This window comes from Tupaia chinensis, unplaced genomic scaffold, assembly GCF_000334495.1.
Source record: "Tupaia chinensis unplaced genomic scaffold, TupChi_1.0 Scaffold000216_1, whole genome shotgun sequence".
Classification (NCBI taxonomy): Eukaryota; Metazoa; Chordata; class Mammalia; order Scandentia; family Tupaiidae; genus Tupaia; species Tupaia belangeri.
This window is the reverse complement of record NW_006159691.1, coordinates 3,011,655-3,037,247: the sequence shown is the minus strand read 5'-3', so window position 1 is coordinate 3,037,247 and position 25,593 is coordinate 3,011,655. Positions and strand designations below refer to the sequence as shown.

Genomic DNA, 25,593 nt, shown 5'->3' with positions numbered 1-25,593 from the left:
AAACGAAACAAAGAATTCACCAACAGTAGATCAACTCTTCAAGAAATACTTAAAGGAGTACTACATGAGGCTATGGAAGGGAGATAACTAGAAATAAGAAAATATAAAACAACTAGAAAAATATCAAAACGGTAGCTGTGATGTACATTGAATTTAATTGGATTAAATTTCTCAATGAAAAGATATAGACTGGCTGAATACATTAATATGAACAAAAAGGGGTCCACTAAATGCTGCTTAAAGAAACATATGACATTGGTAAAAACAGATTGAAAGCGAAGGGCTATGGGACCAGAAAATGGCATAATGGTTACATCACTGAAATCCCACGTAGTCAACCGCAGTTCAAGTCCCAGACCCAGCAGTTTAACTAATTACTGGCATGCGTGGGTACATGCCCAAAATCCCAAGAGGAAAATGGAGGAGAAGGGATTGTGGCATGGCCATCCTCCCCGGAGGTGATTTCTCACTTTCTATGTCTTGCTCTGTCTTTCTGGCGAGTGGCACATGCCTATAGCAAAAACCTCTCTTAAAAAAGGGGGGGGGAGGGGAAAGAAAGAAAGTGAAGGTCTAGAAAAAGTCATATCATATAAATGGAAACAAAACAAAGCAAAAAACTGGAATTGCAATAGTAATATCAGACAAAATAAACCTGAAGCTAAAAACTAGTAAAAAGAAGGTCATAGAATAGTATTAAATAGTATTAAAAGGATTAATTTACCAAGAAGATATAAAAATTATGACTATTTATGAACTCAGCTTCAGACCATCCTAATACACAGTACAAAGAATCTAGATCAAAAGAGAGAGACCATGACATACTAATTGTTGGGAATTTCAACACCCCAGTCTCACCACTAGACATGTCATTAGACAAAAGTATACAGAGACAGAAGAGCTAAATGGTACCATATACCATATGGACTTGATGGACATTTATAGAACATTTCACCAAACGACAAAATGCACATTTTTTCTCAGCCTCACATGCAACATTTTGAAGACTGACCAAATAATAGGGCACAAAACGTCTTTACAAATGAAAAAAAATATAGAAATATCTAGCACCTTTTCTATCCACAATGGAATTAAACTCAAAATTAACAATGTCTTTACAAATTAAAAAAATATATAGAAATATCTAGCACCTTTTTTATCCACAATGGAATTAAACTCAAAATTAACAATTGAAAGAGCTTTTGAAAATACACAAATACTGGGGATCAGCAAGTGTTGTGGTAGCTAAGGTGCTGGACACTCCCACATGGCCAACCATGGTTTGAATCCTGGACTGGCAGCTTGTTTTCTCACTCTCTCTCTCTTTCTCTATTTTTTTTCTGAGTTAGTGTAGCTAATTATTTTTTAAAAATTTTATTTACCCCTTCACAAAAATGGCTTTCTGTTTTATTTTTTGTATTCTTTTATTGTCCATTTAATTTATTTCTGTTCTAATCTATATTATTTTTTCCCCTTTACTTTTTTAGGAGATTTTTGTTCTTGCCTTTCTGGTCCCTTGAGATTCATCATCAGGTTATTTGTCATTTTTCTATTTTTTTTTTTTTGTGAGCACTAATTGCTATAAACTTCCCTCTTAGGATTGCTTATGCCACATCTCAGAAAGTTTTTAGAGTTATGTTTTTGTCATCATTTGTTTCAAGGAATTTATAAATTTCATTCTTAATTTGCTGAGTAGTACCAATGTGGTTCAGGAGTTAAGTTGTTTAGTTTCCATGTACTTGTGTATTTTCTTTTTTTTTTTAGAAGTAGTATTTTCTAAATTATTTATTCATTAATTTTTTTTAACTTGATGAGAGAGAGAGAGAGAGAGAGAGAGAGAGAGAGAAATACAGCAGTTCACTAAGGAATACTCGAGCAACTATACACCAATGAATTGGAAAACCTAGAAGAGATAGACAAATTTCTGGACAAATACAATATACCTAGATTGAACCAGGAAGAAATAGAAAACCTAACTAGATCAATAGCAAGCAATGAAATTGAATCAGTATAGTCTACCAACAAAGTCAAGTCTGGGCCCTAATGGCTTAATTTCTAAGTTGTATAAAACTTTTAAAGAAGAATTAACACCAGTTCTAAAACTATTTTTAAAGACCCACATGTAAAGAACTCACCCAAATCTATCTTACAAAGCCACCATCACCTTGATACAAAAAGCAGACGAGGACAAAACAACAACAAAAAGAAGAAAACTACAAATCAATATCCCTGATGAATATTGATGCAAAAGTCTGCAACAAAATACTAGCAAATTAAATCCAACAGCCCAAAAGATTACACATTATGACCAAATAGGCTTTATCCCAGGGTTGAAAAGATGGGTCAACATACACAGAACAATAAGTGTAATAATATTAACAGAAGGAGACATAGAAACCATATAATCACATAAACTGATGGAGAGAAAATATTTGTTCGAATACAACATATCTTCATGATTGAGACTCTCAACAAAGTAGGTGTAGAAGGTGCATTTATTAACACAATAAAAGCTGAATATGACAAATCCATAGCTAGCATCATGCTGAATGGGAAAAAGCGAAAATCTTTTCCACTAATAACTACAACAACACATGACTGTCTGCTTTCTTCACTCCTTTTAACTATAACATTGGAAGTCCTAAGTAACAATCAGAGCAGAGAGTGGAGTAAACGACATTCAAATATGAAAGGAATAAGTGAAATTATCCCTATTTTCAGATGACATGATTATAATATGTACATAGAAAATCCAAAAGAAAACATGAAAAAAAAGATAAATGAGTTCAGGATATGAAGTCAATATACAAACATCTATAGTTTTTTCATACACCAACAACAAATGAACTAAGGCAGAATTGAAGAAAGCAATCCCATTTATAATAGACACACACAAACAAATACCAAGGAATAAATAATTGATGAGGTAAAAGACCCTCTACAATGAAACCTATGAAAAAGTGAAGAAAGAAATTGAAAATGATTAAAAGTTAAAAGATATTTTATAGTCAACTGAACTGGGGAGAAATGTTCACATGTTAAAATATTCACATTGTAAGCTAAATAATGTGATTGACTGTATAAAAGAAAATGAAATTTAAAAAATAAATTAAAAAAAATGAAGAAAAAAATATTTCCATCACCACTGGGGGGGAAAAAAAAGAAAAAGAAAGAAAGACATCACTTGTTCCTGGATTGGAAGAATCAAAACAATTACGTTAATACTACTCAAATTAATTTACTAATTAAATGCAACTCCTATCAAATCAGTGATGTTCTTCACAGAAATAGAAAAACTGGGGGTCCAGCAGCTGGCATGGTAGTTAAGGCACTAGACTACCATATGACCAACTATGGTTTGAGCCCTACACCTTGTGGCTTGAAAATCATGCCAGGAGCGTATGCACCCAAAATCCCAGGAAGAGAATGGAGGAGAGGGATTGTTGAGTGACCACCCTCCCACCCAGTGGTGTCTCACTTTCCTTCTTTCAGTCTCTCTCGGGTAGGCACATGCACCCTATGACAAAAAAAAAAAATCACAAAATTTGACCAGAATCATAAAAAACACTATTGTCAAGACAATGTAGTGCAAAAAGAATAAAGTTGGAGGCATCTCATTACCTGACTTTAAAATATATTACGAAACTACACTAATCAAAACAGCATGGTATGGGCATGAAAACACACAGAGACCAATGGAACAGATAGAGAATCTAGACATAAACCCCAAAACATATAGCCAACTTTGGATTAAAGGATTTAAATGTAAAACCCCAAACTAGAAAACTTCTTGTGAAAAACACAGGAGAAACACTTGAAGAGATTGGAGTAGGCAAAGATTTAAGACCTGTAAAACTTGGTCAACTCCAAAAATAGGCAAGTGTGATTACAAGTGTACCCCATAGGGGTAATGGGGGAGGGTGAAAGGGAGAGAATCAAGTGGAAAAAGAAAGAAGGAAAGCATTTAAGAAACACAAAATTTTAAAAATATCTGTTGATAATTTGTATGGTAGTATCTTTGACTGGACTAATACATTGTATGTTCATCCTGAGAAATTTAACTTTGTATATCCTAATGATATACAGTGATAGAATTTAAAAAAAAAAGACATCTTTTGAAAGGAAAATAATTTAACACAATTGAAAAATGGCCAATAGATTTAAACAGACAAATCTCAAAGAAAGACATACAAATGGCCAAAGGCATATGGGGAAACACAAATAACCACCACGGGGGTCCTGCAGGTGGCGTGGTGGTTAAGGGTGCTGGACTCCCATATGGCTGACCACAGTTCAAGTCTCAGACCTGGTAGCTTGCTTTCTCACTCCCCCCCTCTCTCCGCCCCCTCTGGTCAAATTAAAATAAATAAATATAATATAATTTGGTAATCCCAGTCCTGGGTATTTTACCCAAAGGATGATAAATCACTCTGTCAAGAGACTTGCAGATCCATGTTTATTGCCGCATTATTCACAATAGCTAAGACATGGAACCAACTGGGTTAGAAAATGTGGCACATATACGCAATGGAATATTAGTCCTAAAGAACAGGGAGATTTTTTTTTTCTTTTTTAGAAAATTTTTATTATCATCATAATCTTCTTTATATTCCATTGGATTACATATCACTTTCCGGTGCATTGCTTTTTCAAAAGGGAATGGCTTGCATGTCAGTCAATACAGAGACATTAATCTCCCCACTTCATCTTTCAATATCTTTTCAATGTTTTTATCAATCATTATTATTATTCTAATTATTTTTTTAAACAGTCAATTACTATTTCTCATTTTTCTTGTAAAAAGACTTTACCCATCATGAAATACTTCTCAGGGAGATCTTGTCATTTAATAGAGAGTGGACTTAAGACTTAACACTAAGTGAGATAAGCCAAACTGTGAAAGAAACACAGTGCCCAATTAACATAAACCAAATGCCTATACTCTGTGATGGAAATTGAAAGATGCAAAGACATGGAAGTAGAGAGGGCAACTGTAGATACCAGAGACTGCCTGTGGGTTGAAGGGAAAGGTATCTGAGAAAGAAACATTGAACAGACATAAGAATGCATGCAAACAAAGCAAATACAATAGGTTGGGGACAGTATTCCACGACAGAGTGAATAAAAGGTGGGGGCAGAGGGAAGGGCCTTGCTGATCATATACACATATCTCAAAACAAACAAACAAAAACCAAGATGAAACAAAAAACCCAAAATACTAAACCCCCAAACAAGCAGAACAAAAATTGAAAGTGCACAACATAATACAATGTTCTTTGTTGAAGATGATGAATATGGTAATACTCTTGACTTGATTATCACACATTGCATGCATGCTTTGAAAATCACAATGCACCCTACAAGGATGTAAAATGAATTGTAAATAAATTGTAAAATAAATGAAAAAAGGAAAGATAAAATTTTACATGGGATATTAGCTATTAGCTCCCCTTGAGGAGTAGCTAGCTATACTACTTTTCTGGTGTTGAAACGTCTAAACGTAGAAACACTGGTCTTAAATATTCATGCTATTCTGCTTTCAAACCATTTGTTAGGCTTGCTGGGCTTTAGTTTCCTTATCTGTAAAATGGGAAGAATAAGAACCTTAAACTGCTGCTGTCAGGATTACATAGAGCACTCTGAGGAAAGACCAAGTACAATCTAGTTTTCTTTCCACCACATGTGGCAAGCTTTTCCTTATTCCAGGAAAAACTTCAAGTGTTCCTTCATGATCAAATCATGAGTAGTCTTTAAAAAAAATACAGGCTTTGGGACCAGCAGTTAGCATAATGGCTATGTTGCTGGACTCCCATGTAGTCGACTGCAGTTCGAGTCCCGGACCTGGTGGCTTAAACTCATGCCGGGCACGTGTCTGTGTGTGCCCAAGATCTCGAGAGGAGCATGGAGGAGAAGGGATTGTGGTGTGGTCATCCCCACTGGGGGTGATTTCTCGCTTTCTGTCTCTCCGTCTCTCTCTGTCTTTCTGGAGAATGCACGTGCCCTATAGCAAAAACCTCTCCCCTGCCAAAAGGAAAAAAGAAAAAGAAATACAGGCTTAGTGCCAATACCATGCTCCTTTAATTATCGCAGCTTTGTAATATGCTTGCTTAATACTAAGAGAAGGAAGCCAGTTTATGAAAGACAAACTTTGTATTCCTCACTCAATATATACCATTTGTCTGTGCTCTACAGAAGAAACTGAAAATTTGGAAGGTATAGTAGCAGGGAGGGCAATGGTAGATACTAGAAATAGTAAGGATAGGGATAATACAGGGATGGGTAATGGAGTGGGGGAGGAAGGGAACAGGGTAAGGGAAAAAAGTGTATTTAATTGACAAAAAAAAGCTATTTGCTGATGATAATGTATATAGTAATGCCTTTGTCTTGACTATATGTATGGTATTCATGCTGGAAAAGCAAAATTGTACATTGCAAAGATATGTGTGATTAACTGTAAATTAAAATAAAAAAATTAAAAATATATAGACTTTAGCATCAGACAAGCATCAGACAGCTTGGATCCAAATTCCGGCTCTGCTCCCTACTTGCTGTGTGACCCAGGCCTATTATCTTCTTTACAAAGTGGTTATAATTATGGTTATCTTGCACAAAAGAAAATGTCACATGGGGTTGAGAGATCTTATTTTTTCTCAAATTGTGAATTAGAACCCACATCTGAGAGCAAAAGTCAGTGGTGGTTGCCCCCTCACTGTAAGATAGTGGTTCTAGTTAGAGAATATTTTGCCCCTCCCCAAAGGAATACCTGGCAATATTTAGAGACATTTTTCATTGTCATACTTGGGGGTTACTACTGGAATCTAGGGAGTAGAGCCCAGGATGCTGCTAAACATCTTCTGATGCATGAGATAACTCCCCTCTGAAAGTTACTGGGTCCCAAATATCAATAGTGCAAAGATTAGAAGCCCTCTCTAATACCATGACTTGTTCTTTAAAGTTTTGGATGTCATCAGGAAGGAGAGTCAGATACCTCATTCCTCTGTGAGCCACTAGATGATTTTAGTTGGGAAAAGAATCTTGGGGTAGGTGGCAGGGGACATGACTGCAGAGGAGAGCATGCACGCTCCCTCAAGTTGTTTGTTCCCCAGGGGCATAGAGAGGGAGGGAACCTGCCCAGGTCTATAACTCTCAAAGTTTGGGCCTAGAAGAGAGCGCTAAGATGAAAGCTGCAGGCTTGCTGGAGACCACCCAAGTAGGTACAAAGGCCTTGTTGTAAGAAAGACCCTTCATATGAAAGTTACTCAGTAAATGCACCATCATACAAAGACCCACCAAAGTTTCTGAGAGCAGCTTGAGGTTGGGTCTTTGATCAGTGCAGTCTGTCACAGCCTACACCAAGCTTGCAGATGAACAAGGAGCTAGATTGACAGAGGTGACCTTCAGAAATGTGGTGACCTCCTCTCACAGCCAGCACAGAAGCAGGCTTTTCAGGATTGCTCTTCCCTTTGATGATGGAGAACCGCCGACTCACCCTGGGAAGTCACATACAAAAATGTCTTTTATTCTCTCTTTCTTTCAGAACTAGAATGAAAGCTGAATGGTGGAAGGAAGTAGGAGAGGGAAAATCGTATCTCCCACCTTCCTAGCTATGGAAACCCCAAATTCTAGATTGGGAATAGCATAATTGACCTTATAGCAGGGATTGGCAGACTATGTCCCATAGACCAAATATGACCAGCCATCTGTTTTGGTAAATTTTTATTGGAACATAACACTTACTCATGTATTGTCTATAACTGCTTCCACGCTGCAATCGCAGAGTTGATGGTTGTAATAGAGGCCATACAGCTAGCAAAGTCTAAAATAGTTCCTATCTGTCCCTTTATAAAAATTGCCAACCCTTGCGCTACAGGGTTGTTTTTTCCCTATAGCATAAAGGAGAGAAATCATGTAAATAAAGCCTTTTACACAGTGCCAGGCATGGAATGTGCAATCACTAAATTCCAGCAATTCATACTATTAGCAAACTCATCAGTGCTCAACAAAAATAATAACAATGGTAATAGTTCATATATACAAATGTGAAGGATTCTTATCACTTCAATAGCAAAGACGTGCAAGGTCTTGCTTTCTCAACATTTCCACGGGGAGTAAAGAAAGCATATTGAGAAAGGAAATGTGAGTGTGTGTGTGTGTCAGGGAGTGGGTAGGGACTGGTCACAGGGGCTGCCATGGCTGGACAATTATCTGCTGAGCTGTGCAATAATGACAAATCCACAATTTTAACTTCATTTCTCTTTGCCATTGGCTCTTCTTGCAACCTTCACAGGAATGAGGGAGTAGTGTAGGTAAGTTTGTGGCTGGCCAGAGAAATCAGAATTAATCAGAACTGCCCATTAAAAATAATGATAATTACCTTTATCACTTGAATTGAATTTAGCCTTGCCGGAGTTTGGCTGTGATCCTGACATGAGGTGTGTGGATCCGAGGCATCAAAGAAAGTCTGTTATTTTCACTCTGGAGAGAATGCAGAATGATGTGTCTCTTTTAATAAGATTTCCAGACCAATTTCTCAAGCTAATAGGTTCTAAGATACCTCAAACAAGACTCCTATATTTCAGGACACTTCTCTGCATTTGATTTTCCAGGTCACTCTCCCATAATGCCCAGAGGGCTGAGGAAGGTTGCAGGGCCCTTCTAATCCTAAATCGGAGTCATCCTTTCACGCGAGTTTCCTAATTTGTGAAATTACATCGGCAGCAGTGCAGTGACATTCCACAGGGTGATGTGTGGGCAGACGTGGTGTTTGAGCTGCCGAGGATCATCAGGGTCTCCTCACAGGACACTGCACACAATGTAGCCATGGGGAATGGGGAAAAGAAGGGGGGAACCAAGTGTTCTGTTCCTGGTGACCCCTTAGGGTTCAGAAATGATTATCATCAACAAGAAATGTCCTTGGTGGTTTAGCTCAAGACTGCCCTGATGTTCAAGTGCTGTGGTTACACTGGAGTGGGTGTCTCCATTTTGACTTATGTATGTGAGAAGAGGCATTGGGGTATCTGCTTGATGCACCCAGAGTTTAAAGCCCAGCTCTGTCACCTTCTGAGTGATTACGCCCATTTGATTAGCTTCTCCAGGTTGTTCATCATGGATTTTAATGTCTGCTTAGGCACAGAGATCTGTGTCTAGTGAAAATTCCATACACGTGAGTTGTAATTATTAGGCAATGTGGGGAAAGGTTCCTCAAAGCAAGATAGACACAGGGAAAGATTTTTCCCTTCTACTGCAGCCCTTATAAACATTTCTCTTTAGGATAATACACAGAGCACTGCTGATATTGTTTAATATTCCTGATAATCGCTTGGCATAGCTGAATATTGGGACACCATTCTATGGGTCAAAAGGAGAGAAAACTGTAGGTTGTTTTTGAGAAGGATCTAGAAGATAAGAAGATGGTTAGGAGTGCAGTGGAACCATGAAAGGGTGGAAGGGAGCCTATGACCCTGATCCTAATTTCTTAAATATTCCATACATTTATAACAGCATGTGCAATGCTCAGTGTTCACAGATTTCTTGTGGAAACCAGTGAGAAACTGAGCTTTGCTTTCTGGGAGGAGATTCTCAAAGACCATGAAGATGTACTGCCTCCAGGCAAGGGTAAGGAAGCAAGATGGGGTTTAAAAATGAGGGTTTGTGGGTGACACAAAAATGAAACAGAAACACACGTGAAAGACTCATGCCACTTACATGAGCACATAAACAAAAGCAGTTTAAAGAACTCTTGGGCAGGGAAGCATTACGGTTTCTTAATACTCTGCAAATAAAGGTTCAAGGAAACTCCACCTGGTTCTCTAAGGTCACGAAGACCTAGCTGACCCTGAGGCCACGCTTATATTCAACATGCCCTTGATATTTTCCTTCTCAGATGGAAAACTTTCTATGTTGGCTGTCTCTAAGAAAATGCTGAAATCCTTTAGCACAAGAGTCTGGACCTATTGTCCTAGTACCACCCCTGTTCTGACCTTTGCTTTCCCAGTGGTCTAGGGAGAGCAGTGCTTTCTGAAGGGAGGGCTTTTCCACTGCAGATACACTCCTGTGAAGAGAAGCCAGTCCAGTTGTGGATGATTTATAAATGGCCATACTTCTTCAAGAAAAGCAAAGGTGCCTTTGCTACTTATTGTCGGAATGAGTTAAACCGAGGAAAAGTCACGGAGCCTGTGTAACAGCCCTTGAACAGCTGCCACACATTATTCCACTTACTGATCTCCATAGCTGTTTGGGCCATGAAAAGATGTCCTCTGGGGGTGCAAGTTCATGTGTGAAATATGACAAACATGTTGGTAGCCTCATTTGTTAAACATCTTTCTCTTGCTGATGGAATCAGAAAGCTTGTTAGTCGCTGGGATAAACATGCTCTGATGAGCGGAATGAAAACTAGCATATGGACCTATTTTTAGATTAAACAATTTTAAAGTATACTTCAGTGCATACTTAGTTATACCTTTTGTTAATTAAAAAATACTTTGATAAAATGGAAAGGCTAAGTAATACCATAGTTTTAGAAATGAAGCAATGTACGTATCAAGGTCCCCATAGAGGGGAAATCAATCCCAAGCCACTAAAGGTGAAAAGAATTAGTATTTGTAAGAGATAAATATAAAAGCATCACCAGAATTGGTTTTAAAATTCAGATCAGTGGTCATAAAATTCCTTGAAATAGAGTCCATAAAGAGCCCCAAACAGATAACTGGCTTTGATACTCTGGTCAGTTAAGAAAGACAGATCGTGGGGGAACAGGCAAATAGGAAGAAAGGGAAGGCGAGGGGAAGGCCCACACACGGTAATGGTTATCGAAGCTCGGTTACACATCTCTCCTCACTCCATCCTCTCAGTAGCTCCGGGAAGTAAATTCTCTCCACCTGGCGGGTGGAACTCACTTTTTAAACATCTGCATTAGTTCGTTATGGGAAAGAAGGGTGGGAGTTTAGGGAAGTACCTACAGAGGAGTCTTGGTGGGGTAGCCGGCAAAGCTTAGGGCAAAGTTTAGAAAGAGGTATTAAGGAGAGAGTTGCATTCTGCTGTGTAAGAAACAAGCAGTTTCGGAGGAATAGAGTGGAAAAACCGAGAAGGGGTGGTGGGCAATGAGGTAGACAAGGGAAAGAAAGTGGTTTGGCAACTGGCTGGGAGGGAGATATACTGCTAAGGAGGCAAGGCAGGCTTAAGAATGAGGGTGTGTGATGTTTAACCGTAAGTCACAGCATGGCTGGAATATAAGTCCCACGTTGTCCCCATGAAAGCCTCAGCTAAAACTTGGACATAAAGAGAAAACCCCTTGGAATTCCCAGAAATCTTGGGAGATGGACATTGGGTTTCCCCACAGGATGGGGAATAGGGCCCAGAGCCAATTTTATTTATAATATTTAAATCTTCAAAGATAAAGTGAACTTGGTTGACCTTTGGCTTCTATTAATCTAATAGAGAGTATCACTGAGGCTTGGAGAAGTTGAGAAATCAGATCAGTGCAACCTAGCAGGTAAGTGGCAAAGCTAGAACTTGAGGTTTGAGGTCTTTTAGCTCCAGAATTCATATTCTTTTTTTTTTTGGAGAGGTGTTTGCTATAGGGTGCATGCGCTCACCAGACAGACAGAGAGAGACATAGAGACAGAAAGCGAGAAATCACCCCCAGGGGGGATGGTCACACCGCAATCCCTTCTCCTCCATTCTCCTCTCGGGATCTTGGGCACGCATGCACACGCACCCGGCGTGAGTTTTAAGCCACCAGGTCCGGGATGCAAACTGCGGTCGACTATGTGGGAGTCCAGTGACATAGCCATTATGCTAACTGCTGGTTCCCCAGAATTCATATTCTATGGTTACCCCACTATTCCATCAGAGATGAAGACAGAGACACCATCCCTTGCAAAGCGAAACCAGACACTGGTTGAGACAGTTGGGCATTCTATATACTTTGCTAGCATGGTAGGCTGTGTTTTCACAAACCAAGATAAAAATGGGGATATCAGTGCTTACTATTCTCCCCGCAGGCACAATGGCTGGAAAAGACACACTGAAATATCACCCCAGCTTTTCTTCTGGGAGGATGAGGAGTAGTTTGCCTCTCTTACTTCTAGGGGGATGTCACAGCCTGCACTTGCTGTTGGTCTCACCCATCTTCACCTTTCCACCTGACTTGGCATCACCTGATATTGCAGACTTTCCCCTGCTGCAGCCTCAGAACTGGGCCCCTTAGCTCTCATGGAAGGTGGGGCTCTTGCTTGTTTTAAAGTGAGGAAACTTCCCTGCCTGTCCCGTACACCCAGGTACCAGTTGGTCAGTGATTATCAGCCACCGAGGCCTGTAAATTCTATTGATAAAACAATGGTGAGATCTTGGCCACCTTTGGCAGGAGGCTCTGGGCCCAAGTGAGTGATGGGTTGTATGACATTCGACTTCCCTGCCTGGGCCTCAGTTTCCTGATCTGCAACATGAAATCAGTACTTTCCAAAATGAAGTGTGTAAAGTTAGCAAGAGAAGCCAGAGAGTTCTATCTAATGTCTTTGAAAGCCAAAGGAGGTTCATGCTGTTGTGTTGGAGTGGAGGACACCGAGTCTCTGGCTTCAGTCTGGAATGAGAGCATCTGGGTCATGCAAACAGCCTGCAGTTGGAAGATCATGGAGATAGTTACATTCATAGAAAAATATAAGAAAATTAACTCATTATTGATTGTAAATGCCGTATGGGGATGAAAAGATTTTGAAACAGTGGATCCACAGAGGGAGGAAATGTGAAACATTGAAAGGTGTTTGGAGGACACTTGGATTATAAAAAGATTTACCCAAGATAAAGGATGCTCCCTAGAATTAGTGATGAATACAATAATGAGAAACTCAGGGGTTACTCCAAATACACCTGATATAATAAATGAACAGAATATTCCAGGAATGCTGAAGCACTCACACTTATTATGTGGAAGTAACATGATGCTGGGTCTCACTGACTCCAAACCAGGCCACACCTGTGGTCCGCTCTCTCCAGTTTCTATTCTGTTGTGAGGTTGCCATCCACTGGTTCTGACTCACCTGCATTCCTCTCATAAGGACTCTTACATTGGGTCTGTCAGATAACCCAGATAACTCCACACCTTAACATTCTTTATTACATCTGGAAATTCTCTTTTACCATGTAAAATAATATATTCCATAAGTTTCAGGGATAAGGATGTGGACATTTTTGGGAGAATCATGATTCTGCTTACCACAGAGCTCCACCCATGGCTAGCCTGAAGGATCTCCTGAGCTTTCTGAACAATATGGCAGGTGTGGCATGGCTGCAAGAAAAGCTTCCTTCTTGCTGTCTGCAAGGCCTCTGGTCTATCCAGAGAATACACAAAGATGAAAGAGACCTTGTCAATGTTGCTAGATGTGATAGTTTTTAGATTTGATCCCATTAATATGACCACAGGTCTTTGGAATCCTAAAAGCCTAGAAAAATCTCTAAGGTTGGATGCATAAAGTTTAAGAGTCTTTATCTTGAGCCCTATTTATCACCATTGTCTTGGGACAGCAACTACCATGGAGAATGCAAGAATATCTATGGCTGGGGATGGCTGATTGAATAACGTAGTATAGGATTCTGAGCTGAGGCAGACATATTTTGCCAGCAGTATGAAAAAATAAAACATGCTGAGAACTCACATCTTCTCCTACTATTTTGCTGCTACTTACAGTACCCTGTCCAATCCCCAATATGTGCCTTCCTAGTTTCCAGTCAAACAAAGGATGTGTCATTGGTCCTCTCAGGAGCAATCTAGTGATGCTCAGGGCCTCAGGCAGACCTGACCATATTGCTGGGCTGGCCTGAGCTGTGGGCTGCCTTGGCATGCTGGCAGATGAATGCCAAAGCCACTTCAAAGAGCCACCCCTCCAGGTGCTGAGGGCAGCTTTTCTGATGCTCATGCTGTGTCATTGTTTATTTTTGCAAGGCACCCAGCTGCTGCGGTGATGATATTTATATCAATAAGTGCTCTATTCATCTGCCGATTTAGGGGATGCTTGCCAGCTGCATATGGCAGCCAACCTTAGGGCACTTCTGAGCCTGATGTTTTTGCATTTAGAAAATCTATTCTCAAAGGCTGTACCTACATCTGGGGTTGGAAGAGCCTCCATTTACCCAGGACCCATCCTGAAAGGGTGAACTGTAGCCAATGGCTCTTACCCTTGCTTTGCTATATGTCCTCAAGTGAGGTTCTTTGACTCTCCTCCCTCCCATGCCTGAGCTCCAGTTTTCCAAAAAGGGATGTTGGAAAAAGAAAAGAACAAACAGGCATTTATAAGCTCTACTTCACTCCCAGCCTCTTGGAGCCGAGCGAGTTCACTGTTTTACTTTTTCAGGCAAAGGGATAAGGTGGTGATGCCTTTTGGAAATGTAGGGAACCTCCAGAATGCTCTGTTTTGTGGGAATTAATTAATGTTAAGTTATCTCAGTTTCCAACCTTCCATTGTTTAGGCCAAAAACCTTGGAGTGGCTAACCTCAATCCCTTTTTTTCCTTAAATTTCATATTCAATCTGTCAGGATATTTTGCTGGCTCTACCTTCAGGATTTATCCAGAACCCACTATCACCTGCCTGCCACCTGGATTATTATAGTGGCCTTTCTTTGTTCTCTCTGCTCCTACTTTCAGCAATCAGTCATCCCTCATCTACCAGTCAGAGGGATGCTTTAACAAAAAGTCAAATTATGTCACTTTTCTGATTAAAACTCCTATAGTGGAACCCTAAGTTCTACCTATAACCTGCCCTATTATGTCTCTGACCTCACCTGTGGCTCTCCCCACACTCTGCTCCTGTCCCAGTGACCTCCGTGCTGTTTCTTGGATTTACAGGTGGGAGCTCACTGTACGACAGATATAGGTGTTTCTCTCTGCTTGAGATGTTCTTCCCTGAGAGAATCACGTGGCTCACTCTCTCACCTCCTTCAAGTCTGTGTTCAAGTGTTTTCTTCTCCATAGGATCTACTTTGGCCACCCTACTCCCGTTGTATCCCATGCCCCAAGCACAGCCTTCTGATCTTACTACTCTGCTCTCTTATTTGTCTTTTTGTAAACACTCATCACCTTCTAACATATAACTAAGTACATTATAGAATATGTGTTGTTCATTGTCTGTCTCCCCTTTAGCATAGAATGTGCAAGAACGTTTCTGTTTCTCTTTGTCTGTGTTGCTCACTGATGCATTCCCAAGCACATAGATTAGCTTCTAGCCAGTAGCAGCAGCAGATGTTTGATAAATATGGTTGCATGAATGAAGAGAATCTCTCCTGACCATCTTTCACAGATACATCCCATGTTGTCCTCAATTTCATTCCCTACTAACCTTCTCTTCTCCCTGCCTTCCTCTACCTTTCTGCTTTTCCCATTTTGGCCAGCTGCATTCCTGGATGCCTGATTACCCAGAATAGACACCTGCCATCATCCATGACTTTTCCTTCTCACTCATCTACTACATCCAACTTCTCCCTGAACCTGTGGATTTCAACTCGAAAACTTTTTTGCATCCAATTCCAATGATCTTACCTCCTGGCCATTTCCTCAGTTCACTCTTCCTTTTATTTCCTGCACATTTGTAGCCTTCTTCTCCCCAATCTCCTGGCTTCAGATTCTTCCTCTAGCTTTTCCTTCTCATGGTCTCTAGATAAGTCTTTCTAACTGGAACTCTGTTAAATCCTCTAGTAACTTCCTTCTGTATAGAAAGTATTTTCTAACTGTAATCCTAGGAACCCCAGGCATTCTGCAAAGGTTCTCAGAGTGACTGACTCTTTGAGCATCGCCGGGAGAAAATGAAAGACCAGAGTAGGTGGAGTCACAGGCCCCACTTCTTGCTTCAGCGTTGAGTAGCTCTTGATCATACCTGTTTCATATTCCTTGAAAACTTTTCATCATAGAGGGAATTTTGTTGCTTCCAAAGTAAATGTCAGATGTTTATCGCTCTGTAGTCCAGAGGCACTCAGTCTGGCACATGGAGCCCTCTGTAAGCTGGGCCCTGTTGCATCTCCCAGTCTCACTCTGCTCTTCTCCTGATGTACCCAAGCCCCATCCTCACAGGAACTGAAACTGTCCTGCAAACAAGCCTGTATATATGTATCTACCCTCCCCCTGCCCCCATCTTGTCTTAGCTCCTGCTATTCCTTCTGCCCGGAATGCCTTTATCCAGCTGGTTCATACCCCATACACCCATATCTCCTCTGCTTCTTCAAGTCCAAAGTCACCTTGATTTTGAAGTCTTCCCTCACCCTCTGGGCAGAATTAATTGCTCCCTGCTCCCAGCCAACACAGCACTTTGCTGCTGACCTCTATTATAGCACTGCCACACAAGGTCGGGACGATTTGCTCATCTGTCTCTGTAGTAAGACTGCGAGCTCCTGGAGGGCTGAGAGGACAGCTCAGATCCATTAAAAATTTTCTTTCTTTATTCCCACCCAAGGCCAGCACTCACATGGGAATGCATTGAGATACTCTGAATTTTCTTCAAGGCAGTGAAAGGATAGCTTTTCAAAAATCTCTAAGGCCATTCTCACTTCTTCCACCTCAGAATGGTTTTCTTTCCATGGAGGTATGGGTTCTAGAAACTGTCCCAAGTTATGTGTCCTGTGCCTTGAGTACAGAGATGTGCTATTGGTACATAATACTTAGAAATGCCAGTCCCAAAGGGGCTAGTGCATGAAGCCTGTCAGGATACAAGGGCAGCTCTGAGGAAGCCAGGACTGAGGGGTAAGGTCAGTGGGTAACACATCCCAAGTCCTACCAGGAGAGGCTGCACTGAAGAAGGGGAAGGATGAGTGAGAATGGTCAGGTATCAGGACATTGTCTGGAGGTGCTCAGTTTTGGGGCAGAAGCCTCCAGGCGCTGTGAGCTTTGCATGATTTTAGAGCAAGATCTTAACTAGTGCCTAGAGGATAGAGCAACTGAGTCTGGTCCTGGAGGGAGTTGAACAAATTTTGTAGGCAGAGGGAGTCACTGTTGGGAGTCTAGGGGAAAGCAGGGCCCAGCAGGGGACCCCATGCCTCAGCATGCAGCAGAGTGGGTATGTCTGTGGACCATGGGCAGAGACCAAATTGCACTGACTCTTCCTCCAAGTCAGAGCATGGTTCTCTGACCCACCTAGGCCCACTAAGAGCAGTAACTGGGCCTCCTCCTACCTGGGCAGTGTCCATTTCATTCAGCATCACCACGGAGGAGCAGTTATAATCGAACACCAGTCTCCAGAAGTCTGCCACAGTGTTGGGTAGAGGGTGTTGGGTGACCACGAAGGCAGCGGGCTGCTTGTGGCTCTGACAAAAAGAACAACACAGGCTTTATAAAATACGCATCCATCAGTGATATTCTGATGATGATGAGGCCCAGATGGCTGCCAAAGGCCCCTAGCCTGCCAAAGAGATTACACAAAGCACCTGTCTGTTCTGTTATCTCTTGGTGCCCTGGCAGCAAAGGGGACAGTCTCATAATGAACACATTCTCCTCCAAACTAAGACATTTCATTAGGAAAGTGTCATTTGGATAGGGATTATCTAAATACATTATTTATGTCTTCAAGCTCAGCAAATAATCATCATTACAATATGAAATGAAAGATTCTAGATGAAGATTTGCTGCTCTGCTGGCCAAGATACCCCTTGGGATATAAAAGCTCTGCCAAGTCCCTGTGCCCATGATACTGGGGGAGGGGTCAGGTTGAGACAGCTTCATCCCCAGTACTGAGGGCTGAGCTGGCCAGGAAGAAAGCAGATTCTGTAACCTATGAGATAATGGGGCAGTGGGAGGTACCCTTGTGTTAGAGCCAGGCAGATCTGGGGTTTAAATCTACTTTCGCCACATTTGAGTTATGAATTATCCATCTTTCCATCTATCTCTTATCTATCCTTTCATTTATTTATCCATTCATTCATCCAAACATCATTTGTAGAGTGCTTTTTGTGTGTGGTGGGGGCAGGGGGAGATTGTACCAAGCACTGGAAGTTACCAAATTGCTCCAAAGCTCAGATGATTCTTTATCTGGAAAATGGGAACCATAAATTCAAAGGGATGATTGTCATACAGACTTAGCAAGATTTGCATGTGAGCAGATCAGCAAGCAAGGGCCTGACTGTAAGCCCATGGCAAGGCAGAGACCTCCTCAACTTATGTTTTCATACTTGGCAGTAGCATTAGGGCTAAATACACTAGACACTCAGTATAGTGTAGCTCCAGTGAATAAATGGATAAATTCAGCCCTATGTCAAAGATAGGAAAACGGAGGCCCAGAGATAATGGTCTGTGGAAATCTAGAAGCTTTCACTGGATCTTATTTGTCATACTACTCTGCGAGATGGCATTTGGTGAAGCCTGGGAAATAGCCCATAATCTCAATGAGTTTTCTTCAGACTCTCATCTGTTTTCAGTGTAGTTACAAGTCAGAAAGAAGAAGAAAGCAAAGGGGCAAAGTCTCTGTCAAAGTGGGCAATGCCTTGCAAACATGGGTGGCCACATATGTGTTGGGGGGTCCTGTCTGCCACAAATCTTTTTCTGGTCAGTAGACTGGTCAGAGGAGGTGTCTGGAAGGGCAAACCATTTTGTTTCCCAAAAGTCACACTCTGATTGTAAAGAGCATGGTATCCGAGCCATTTCCATACATGGAAGAGAATCTCAGCTTTAAGAGTCAGCAAATGTGGAACTTAGATGGGTTTGGCTCCAGTCTTTCTGAGACAGCTGACCTTGAATAAGTGATGGAAATACTCTGGCCCTGAGTATCTCATCTGGAAAATGGGGATAATAATGATCAAATGCAGAATAAGACAGTACAAGACCAGAGCCCTACATGGTGTCCAACACAGTGATTGTTAGTTTTCTTTCCTTTCTCCCTGTCTCTGTGATAAATGCTCTATTAGGCCAGCACGCCTGACAAAGCCTTATCTGAAAATATGTTCAAGATCCGTGCTCCTGCTGGGTTTCAGAGATCAGCCAGCAATCCATTTCATGGATAACATCATCCTTTACCAGGGGAAACATTAAAAATTAACCCAGAGGACTTCATATTTTTCTGCTAGGAGCAAAGCTGCTATGGTTACCAGATAATGCACAGACTGAGTTGGAATACAGATAAGGATATGTGTGTGTGTGTGTATGTGTGTGTGTTTGTATATATATACAAACAGCAAATGCCCCAGTGATGGCTCACAGGAAAAATGCCCTGTGGATAAAGAGAATACAATCAGCATCAGAGCTTGGCAAAAGGAATTTGACTCCAGGCAGCATCTAACCTACTAAGTAGAGGCCAGGAGTTTTTTTGATCCTTGCTTGGATGCAGAAGGCAGGGAGGGAGTGTTGGGACAAGTGAAGCACTACCAAATATATGTGTATGTGTGTGTGTGTGTGTATGTGTGTGTGTTTGTATATATATACAAACAGCAAATGCCCCAGTGATGGCTCACAGGAAAAATGCCCTGTGGATAAAGAGAATACAATCAGCATCAGAGCTTGGCAAAAGGAATTTGACTCCAGGCAGCATCTAACCTACTAAGTAGAGGCCAGGAGTTTTTTTGATCCTTGCTTGGATGCAGAAGGCAGGGAGGGAGTGTTGGGACAAGTGAAAAACAAAGGTACGAGGAACTTGGAAGTGTGGGTATATCCCTAGACCCCATTTTTCACGCATGTGCACACACATACAAGAGGGCTTCAAAAAATTTGTGGGAAATAGAATTAAAGTCTGATTTCTTTTTGGTACATGAAATTTTAAAATCCATGCATAGTTCTTTTTCATAATATGCATTTTATATGAACTTTGGAAGACCTCTTGTGCATGCATACATTGACCTTGGAAGGCTTTGAACTAATGCCAGAAATCTTCTCTCCACCTCCCTCTAGCTATTTGATGTGACCAAGACAAGACTCCCTTGTTTGGGCTCCAGAGCTAGGACTGTCACAGAGGATATGGACATATTGTAGGCATGTAGACAAAGGTCAGGGTAGGCCCCTGGAGAGTTGAGATAGCATTGACCTTCTATCACCTTCCTGCAGCATTACTTAGAATCTTTGAGGAAGAAGTTCAGGAGAATCATAGATCAGGCAAGTGGTTCACCTTACTCCCAGGAGAAAGCACCTATGCTCCTGTCCTGGGTGAGATGGGAAGATCACCTGGTCCACATGGACAGGGCATTAGACACAGGTAGAGAGGAGGACCTGGAAGAGCTCATCCCTAACCAGACAATGGTGTTCATCATCCTGAGCCTCAGGATGAAGAGCAGGTGAAATGTCTGCATCTTACTAGATTGAGCAAACTTGAGGAGGCTCAGGAAATGAATTCTGGAGTATGATCTGAGCCCTGGGTTTAAATTCTGCCACTCCTTTGGGAGACCTTGAATAAATCTCGTTCTTTCTCCAGCCTCAGTTTCCCCTGCTGAAAAGTACATGAATGGAACCAGAAGGTTTGTGGTTCCTTCCTCCTGCAAACAGCTCTACATCTCAGAAGTGGAGTGATGATAACCATAATAGCTGAAGAACCCAGTGGGGAAGCACATACAGACATGTTCCCAATCCCAGATCAGGGTGGTGTAGTGTGCCCTTCTTGGACTTGAGTTGAGAAAGCAGGAGAAAGTGGCCTTGATGGGCATCTCTTGTAGGGCCTGTACCCTCTCCATGGTCCCTTTTACTGCTTCCCATTGCTGGTCCAGTAATGACCATCGCCTGAACATCTACTATACATCATCCTTATTTTAACCTATGCATAGGAGTTATCTGGGAAACTGTCTAGGAGTTACTAGAAAAAAGAACACATGTCTGCATCATCCTACATTCCCTGGGCTTAGGCCAAGACCTGGCATATAGAATGCCTTCTGTACTGAACTTGAGGATGAGAGATTTAGCTTGGTGGAAGATGAGGTACAGAGAGACCTGTGGGAGATGGTGGATGGGAACCACTTTAAGCTTTTGTTCTATTCTTTGCAGGCTTTTTGTATGAGCTAAGGAGTCAAGATAATAGCTTGTGTTGTAGTTCAGAGCCTTCAAGAGGAGCAAAGGTTTTGGGGGATAGCTGATTAGAAACTGGTGAAGATGGGGCCTTTAGGAAGATGCTTTTCCCTTGAATCCCATCTAGGAACTTTCTGTCAGGACTTAGCTTACATCCATTAGTGCAGCATTGATGTAGTTGCTGGATTCTCCATCCACTGAGATGAGAAAGGGCAGGCAGCGGTCTAGAGGCAGGACATCCATGCTCCGGTTCTTATCGTGGTTTCGGGGCAGGAGCCCGATGCTGCAGTCCTCAGGCCGGACACGGGGTGTCACAATGTTAAGGGTCTGTGGGCACAAAGGTAGATAGGTAGGCCCTGCTTAGATGTTTGGCCCTGAACAGAGGTGATGGTAATGTTCCAGTTTAGCCTATCTCACTCATCTCCACCCTCCAAGTTTGACTCTCACAGCATCTGTTTTTCTTTCAAGGTGATGTTCTCTCACCCCCTGTTTGCTGCTACAGGGCTTGTGAGCTGAGAGCCTTTGCTGAGGCTATGTGACACTTCAAGATGCTAAGACTGCAGAGGAAGCATGTCTACCACAGATTCAAACATGGGCTCACTCCCAATACCTGCCAACCATCTGAATTCAGTCATTCAGTTCAGTCAGTACTGAATTCAAAAGTAGACTAGCTGGACCAGCAGGTAGAGTGGACCTTAAGGTCCTGGATCACGTTGTGTGGTTCACGTCCTGGACCCAGTGGCTTGAAAATTATGCTTGGGTGCATGTGCATGAATGCCCAAAATTTTGAAATAAGACTGGAGAAGGGATTGTGGCATGGCTATTCTCCCGGTGGGGTGATTTTGCTCTCTCTCTCTGGTGAATGTATGTGCTCTATAGCAAAAACTGGAAAAAAATGTGTGGGCCAAAGGAGAAGCCATATGGTGGTAATATGGATATGGAGTTCCTAATGAAGGTTAAACATCACTTAAAGTGTCATGCAATGAGGGAAATTATTTATAGTTTTCTTCCTAGAAAAAAACTAGTAAGGATGGAAGGATCCTTAGATGAGTTGCTCAGGATGGATGAGACCCCCCCCCCAAGAGGCAAGCTCTAGTAGTCCTAAAAAATTACATGGTTTGTGTTCTGTAGAGCAAGTCATGCAGATTTGAGGCCAGTGTTGCACTGTGCCAGCCATTGTGCACAATGACCAGGGATCGCAATGAGGGAAATTATTTATAGTTTTCTTCCTAGAAAAAAACTAGTAAGGATGGAAGGATCCTTTAGATGATTTCTCAGGGATGGATGAGCCCCCCCCCCAAGAGGCAAGCTCTAGTAGTCCTAAAAAATTACATGGTTTGTGTTCTGTAGAGCAAGTCATGCAGATTTGAGGCCAGTGTTGCACTGTGCCAGCCATTGTGCACAATGACCAGGGTTCTGTGTCCGTCTATTGTTCAGCATTCTACCACTACTTTAAATCAATAGATGATTTGTTTGAAACAGCACTAAGTTATTGATCTGATTGAAGAATGTGCCCATGGAACCAGGGGTTAGCAATTGTTCACGGACTTAAAGCAAGTCCTGGAGCTTTCTTGCTTCCACCTGCTTGGTTCTTGACTCCTGTTACCCGGATATGACCCAGATCCTAGCCTTAGGGTAAAGAGCTGGTCTCTGACTTTGCCTTGCCCAGTGATTTATGTCTGGGCCTCTCAGACCAACATTGCCACCAAATTGCTAAATTGCCACCAAATTGCCTATGAGCTCCAAGGTGTGAATCTGTTATTCCTGAGTTGTGGCCTAGGATGGTGTTTTTCAAAGTTTAATGGGCATGCAAATCACTCAGCTATCTTGTTAAATTGTAAGTTCTCATTCAGTAGGTCTGGGTGGGGCCCAAAGTTCTGCATTTCTAATAACCTCTCAGGTGAAGTCTCTAAACCACACTTTTAAGCGTAAGGACCTACTGAGAAAATATTGAGAAGACTTGAGTCCCTCCAGGGACAGAAACATGTGAAATTCACACTTGTACACATGAACTTGTCTCTATCCACAACTAGGACTAGAACTAAATAAAACCACAGTTCTGAAACTGTTATAGTTAGAAACAAGCACCAGCAATCATTGGGTGATTGGTTAATAGATGCTCATGGCTACACATTTTAACTTCTGGGATGCATTCTCTAGCTGCCTAGAATTGCAGATATTGAGGTGCACAGACGTATCAGTTCTCATGAAGAAAGTCCTGCAAATGTGCATGTGCTACTGGAGTTTGTTGGGTCACTTTGATGGATTGAATATTTGTGTCCCCCAGAATTCTTATGTTGAAATCTTAACCACCAATGTGATGGTAGGAAATTAGGTTATGAGGGTGGACCGTCTCCTGAATTAAATTAGTTCCATTATTTATTGGAGGAGACATGAGAGCTATCTTCTCTGCTTTCCAGTGTATGAAGATATAATGAGAAAGCAACTGTCTGAAACCTAGGACGTGAGCTCTCCCCAGACACCAGATCTTCTGGCAACTTAATCTTGGACTTCTCAGCTATCAGAAATAAATGTCTGCTGTTTAAGCCACACAGTCCATGGAAATTTGTTATGAGAACCCAAACTATTATGGTCACCAAACTTGGGATTTATACATACCTGAAATTCATCTTTGATTTGGCTGGAGTTCGTCTGGGGGTCAAGTCTGCTGATGTTGTAGTAGAGAGAGCGGAACTCACACACAGGGATGGCAGTGTTGCCACAGAGACATGCTTCCAGGATGGCATCATGCACAAACACATATTGCTCCTGCAACACCAACGGGAGAGAAAATAGGGTACTATGCAGGCCCGGGAGTTTGCTGTCCACATTTCATATCGTGACTGTGAAGAATGGGCATGGTTACATTGCAGAATTCTTACTTTTTATCCTGCAACTTGATGGGCCAAGTTTGCATGTTTCATAGTGACTGAGCTATGGTAAGTTCCATTCCTGGTGTGGACTGAACAGCATAGTCACGAATGAGAGCTTGTGGTTGTGTAGCAGGAGGTGCTCTTGGTGCCCTGGCCATGCTTTCTCAACTTTCACCTTTATCTGTTGAAGGTTTCTTCCTGTGAATACCTGTGATTTTCTGCTGAGGGCTTTCTTTCTAGTCCTAGAAGCACATCTGGGCTGTGTACAGCAAACTAGCAGGGCCAAAAGTACTACCTTGGGAAGTAGCACTCAAACAATTACAGATGGATGGTTGAAAATAAGAACCTAGTATTTTTCTCCCTTTGTAAGGGACAATTGGAGATACATGCTTCATATTCTCTTTCAGGGTTCCCTAGCAAGAGCGGGTTCCAGTCATCTGCAGTGTATCACAGATTGATAAAGTATCCTTTATTTGTTTCCTTCTCTTTCCTGTATCATTTCTTCACTCACAAACCAGTGTGTTTGGGGATTACCTTCCAAATAAACTATTTGCTCTTAAAACTTTGTTTCAGAGTCTGCTCTTAAGACAGTGCTGTACCCTTTCCCATCTCAGTTCTTTGTACCTGCTGTTCTCTTCAAACTCCACTCCTCTCTTTTTCTATACCTCCAATTTTTCAATCCTTCTCAAAAATCTTCTCTTAAGCCACTAGGCAGAAGTTGTAACTTATAGACCCTTGATAAACATTTGTTGAGTGACCTTTTTCCTGCAGAACTTGACCTATCTCTCTCTATAAAAATACTTATTCATATGCAACATGATGCATCGTCATTTGAATATGTCTCTCACACCAATCAGTAAGGAACATGTACCTAACTCTAACCAGTCAGCCTGCCTTCTGCTACATTTGAATATGTCTCTCACACCGGTCAGTGAGGAACATGCACCTAACTCTAACCAGTCAGCCTGCCTTCTGCATTCATGAACATTAGAAAGATAAAGAAGCACTCATGGCTTTAGTGCTGGAAGCCTACAGGCAGAAGCCAGCTAACTGTGTGAGTTAGCTTACAGCCTACAACAAAGCAAGGGACTTAGGGCCCATCCTAAACCCATCTACGCAGGGACTGACTGCAGAGCCAGAGTGATTGGCTGTGCCCACAGTCATGGGTAACTGGCCTTTGCAGGGTTGATGATGTGTATAGCTCCTTCTCTGTCTCAGCTCTGACTGTCTAGGCACCCGTAGCCTTCATCAGAACCAGAGGACAGGCTCATACAGGAATGATAAAGGAGTAGGGTAGGCAGAAAAGCTTGCTTGGTGAGAGAGTGTGGCTCAGGGGGAACATCACAGGCCTTGGGGTCAGCTGGACCCAAGTTCTACCATGTTCTGGCTTTGTAGGATCTTAGGACACAATTTCTCAGCTTTTTTTTTTTTTCATTGATAAAAATGGGGATACTAGTAGGAGATACACCATAGGGTTGTTGTAAGGAATAGAGACAATATTGTGAATACAAAGAACCTCTTATTATGTAGTATGTGTCCAACATTAAAGATAAATCCTTATTTTCACCAAGTCTTGGGCTCTCTGGATACAGAGTTGCCTGATGGTCTGCCTCTTCTTAGCAGGCAAGGACTTTATATTATCTCTCTTGGAATCTCCAGCACCTAGCTCAAGTACTTAATACTTTGTTGATTAAACCATTTCCTGCAGTGACTGAATTGATGTTTGGCATACAGTAGGCCTTCCATAAATGTTGATGGTTCTCTTTCCC

At 41.8% G+C, this 25,593-nt stretch overlaps 1 protein-coding gene across 1 annotated transcript in view; it reads right to left on the bottom strand.

Moving 5' to 3' along the window:
* The window catches only part of PTPRT (protein tyrosine phosphatase receptor type T), a 1,472,724-nt gene that overhangs the window by 12,439 nt on the left and 1,434,692 nt on the right, over positions 1-25,593 (bottom strand). The window contains exons 27-29 of the mRNA XM_006147596.1: positions 23,571-23,720; positions 21,105-21,278; positions 17,150-17,281 (exon numbers count right to left, since the gene is read on the bottom strand). Coding sequence (XP_006147658.1) covers positions 17,150-17,281; positions 21,105-21,278; positions 23,571-23,720 — 456 coding nt within the window. The remainder of the gene's footprint in view (positions 1-17,149; positions 17,282-21,104; positions 21,279-23,570; positions 23,721-25,593) is intronic.